The sequence below is a fragment of the Canis lupus genome, chromosome 21 (genome assembly GCF_003254725.2).
Source record: "Canis lupus dingo isolate Sandy chromosome 21, ASM325472v2, whole genome shotgun sequence".
Lineage (NCBI taxonomy): Eukaryota > Metazoa > Chordata > Mammalia > Carnivora > Canidae > Canis > Canis lupus.
This window is the reverse complement of record NC_064263.1, coordinates 30,621,307-30,625,157: the sequence shown is the minus strand read 5'-3', so window position 1 is coordinate 30,625,157 and position 3,851 is coordinate 30,621,307. Positions and strand designations below refer to the sequence as shown.

General features: G+C 38.4%; 1 protein-coding gene across 1 annotated transcript; it reads left to right on the top strand.

Annotated features, from left to right (window-relative positions):
* The first annotated feature begins 241 nt into the window (after positions 1–241).
* Positions 242–1,174, top strand: LOC112663845 (olfactory receptor 2D3-like). The gene has a single exon (XM_025452844.2). It carries the CDS (start codon positions 242–244, stop codon positions 1,172–1,174), a length of 933 nt encoding a protein of 310 aa, XP_025308629.2.
* The last annotated feature ends 2,677 nt before the right edge of the window (positions 1,175–3,851 follow it).

The window sequence follows — 3,851 nt, the reverse complement described above, 5'->3', positions numbered from 1 at the left end:
TCTGGTGTTACTAAAAGACTCAAGAGGTGAGAAAATCAGAAATGACTCTCATCTGTCAAAACTATTGGGCAAAAAGAGAATTCTATCTTCTGATATATGGAATCTGTTAAGAGGTGGAAATCAATAGACTTGTTCTGATGCTGATTAACAAAATAACTGTTACTCAGATGTATATATATTTTTTACAACTGAACAATATGTTTCTTTCTTGGTGCTGATTTATAAACAGCAATAAATTTTCATGGGAGAAGAAAACCAAACCTATGTGACTGAATTTGTCTTCCTGGGCCTCTCACAGGATCCAGAGACACAAGTCCTGCTCTTTTTCCTTTTTCAGATAATCTACCTGCTGACTGTACTGGGAAATCTGCTTATCATTGTGCTTGTTCATGTAGACTCTAGACTTCACACACCAATGTACTTTTTCCTTGGAAACTTGTCCTTTGCTGATCTCTGTTTTTCTACCACCACGGTGCCCCAGGTGCTGGTCCACTTCTTGGTAAAGAGTAAAACCATTTCTTTTGCTGGATGCTCAACACAGATATTTGTTTTACTTCTGGTTGGGTGTACAGAGTGTGCACTGCTGGCAGTGATGTCCTATGACCGATATGTGGCTGTCTGCAAGCCCCTGCACTACTCCACCATCATGACACATTGGTTATGTGTCCAGCTGGCCATAGGGTCCTGGGTTAGTGGAACATTTGTGTCACTGGTGGACACCACATTCACACTGCGCCTGCCCTACAGAGGGAACAATATCATTAACCATTTTTTTTGTGAACCTCCTGCCCTCCTGAAGCTGGCTTCAGCAGATACCTACAGCACAGAAATGGCCATCTTTGCAATGGGTGTGGTCATCCTCTTAGCTCCTGTCTGCCTGATTCTGGTCTCCTACTGGAATATTATCTCCACTGTGATTCAGATGCAGTCTGGGGAGGGGAGACTCAAGGCTTTCTCTACCTGTGGTACCCATCTCATTGTTGTTGTCCTCTTCTATGGGTCAGCAATATTTGCCTACATGAGACCAAACTCCAAGATAATGAATGAAAGGGATAAAATGATCTCTGTGTTCTACTCAGCAGTGACACCCATGTTGAACCCCATCATTTATAGTCTGAGAAACAAGGATGTCAAAGGTGCTCTCAGGAGAGTGACTGCAAAATTGTCTTTTTGAAGGTGGGGATCCTTAAGCATAATGACAATTCTAGAGATGTAGAAAGAAGCTATTTTCTTGTAAACTTTTCCCACTTTTATCCCATTCCTCCATTTCTTTTCCTTCTCCTATTTTCCTATGTCTCTTCTAAATTCCGTAAATTGTCTAGTCAAAGCAAGAAATCTTGATAGACACAGAAAAGAAATATAGAAGGGGAAGTGGATGGGAGGATGTGATTAAGGAGTGCACTTGTGATGAGCACCAACTGGAATATAAATAAAAACTTTTTTAAAAAGTGGTACAAATTTCCAGTTATGAAATAAATAAGTCACAGCAATGAAAAGTACAGCATGGGGATATAGTCAGTAATATTATGATAACATGAGACAAATGTGACAAATGGTGACTATAATTATGATAAGCACTAAGTAATGTATAAATTATTGAATCAATATGCTGTACACATGAAACTAATATAACATTGTATGTCAATTGTACTTAAATAATAATAAAAGGGGGGAAAGGAAGGGAAGGAAGGGAAGGAAGGGAGAAAGTATTGAGAGGGAAAGGAGAGGAGGGAGGAACCACAAAGTGGGGAAAAATGAAAGTTGGGTAAGGAGACAGTCTACTTTCTAGGCCCATACAAGCTAATATGGAAATTAAAACAAATGCACATACAACTATATGGAGGGGGGAACCCACCAGGAACCAAATAAATAAAACAAATACAAATATTAGAATACATCCTGGCAAATGGAATTATCTCCTTCATTTTTTAAAAGATTTTATCTATCTATAATGAGAGAGAGAGAGAGAGAGGCAGAGACACAAGCATAGGGAGAAGCAGGCTCCATGCAGAGAGCCCAACACAGGACTCAATCCAGAGACCCCAGGATCATGCCCTGGGCCAAAGGCAGGGACTAAAATGCTGAGCCACCCAGGCATCCCTATCTCCTTCATTCTTGCATGCATTCATCAAAGAGATTTTGAGCAGGAGCATTTCTAGAAGCTAGGGATATAGACATGAAAAGTAAGGTCTTCATGGTGTTTAATTCTAACATGGCCTTAAATTCTAATTTAATAATTTCTGAAATGTAAAAGAAAATACATTTAAGGAATAACAAATGGTAGAATTTTTCTAAGAATACGTGTAACATTAGGAAAATAGTTATAAGTTGAAAAGTAAGACAAAGAGTCCAGATTGAGAAATGCTTTGAATGCAATACCAAAGAATTTGCCCCATATGTAATCCTGAAAATGCTGTAGATTGGGGAATTTATGGGACAGCGATGAAAAATGAGGATAAAGTTAAGAAAAGGAGAGCAGGGACACCTGTTTTATGCCTTAGTAAGGCATTTATAATGTAGACCATTGTTTTGCATATCATGACTTAAAATGGTCCCTGAGTTGAAGTAGAAAATATTTTGCAGTATAGAATTGAGTAGGTTAGCTGGTCTCAGGAACCTCCATCTGTAACAAGACCCACATGATTCTTCGGCACCGTAAAATTGTATGCTGCTTTGTAGGCAATAGGATGGCTTTCATTTAAAAGAATTGCATGATTATTTGCTTAATGTCTGACTCCTTCATTAGTGTGTAAATTCCACGGCAGTAAAGACTGAGACTGCTTTGTTGATCTCTACATTATCACTTGTAGAGAAGTGCCCAGCCATTGCTGTTGCTCAAGAAATATCATTTTGAATTAATAAATAAATCTGGAGCTTAGGAGAGAGATATGGACTAGAGAACAGATTTAGAAATGTACTGCACATAAACGGAAGTGAAGTTTGTTTGACACACCCAACATGTGTGCCAAAGGTTTTAGCAATACTTATGTTTTGTAAAAATATCCCAAGGAAATTCTGAAGTGCAATGCTGGATGAGATGTGGTGTTGGAGACAGATAACAGTGAAGAATTCAAGACAGAACTTTGGAGTTACCAACATTGCAAGGTTGACGAAGTGTAGCAAATCGGGCCCGGAAGATCAAGAATCAGAGAGTCAGAAAGAGAAGCTGAATAAAGGTGTGTCAGAAGTGGAAAGAGGAGGGGCCTTCCAGGAATGATTTCTCAAATGTCTCAGACTTGTATGTTTTGATAAAAGGCTATTGAATTTCCACATAGTTATAGACTTCTGAAAAGCATACAAAATAATTCCTGAGGAGATGATTTTTGAGTTGAAAACCAAAGGATGAAAGAGTTAATCAGGTACATGTGTACTAGGGGGTAAGAGGTAGGAAGGCAGAGAAAAAGCAGGGTAAAGAGTCATAGATTTCACTTTCTACTAAAAGAGGCTTTAATTACCCGTAATGTAATAAACTTAGTCTCCTGTTATGCTCTAGTTCTAGTTCTTCTTTATATAAAATGACACTAGTCACTCTAAATGTAGGGATCAGTAAACTTTTTGTATAAAGGGCCAGATAATACATATTTTAGTCTTTATAGGCCATACTATCCCTATCATAACTACTCAACTATGCCACTATAGCAGGAAAATGGTTATAACTAAAAAACGAATGTGCTACAATAAAACTCTGTAAAACCAGGCAGTTTGGATGTTGCCCCAGGGACATATTTGCTGAACCCTGCTTTAACAGATAAATCCCGAATCTCAGTGGCTTAACAGGTAGAAGTTTAATTTTCACTTACATAAATTCCAATTTAGGGATGAAGTAGCAAGCGTATGGACCCAAGTTGATA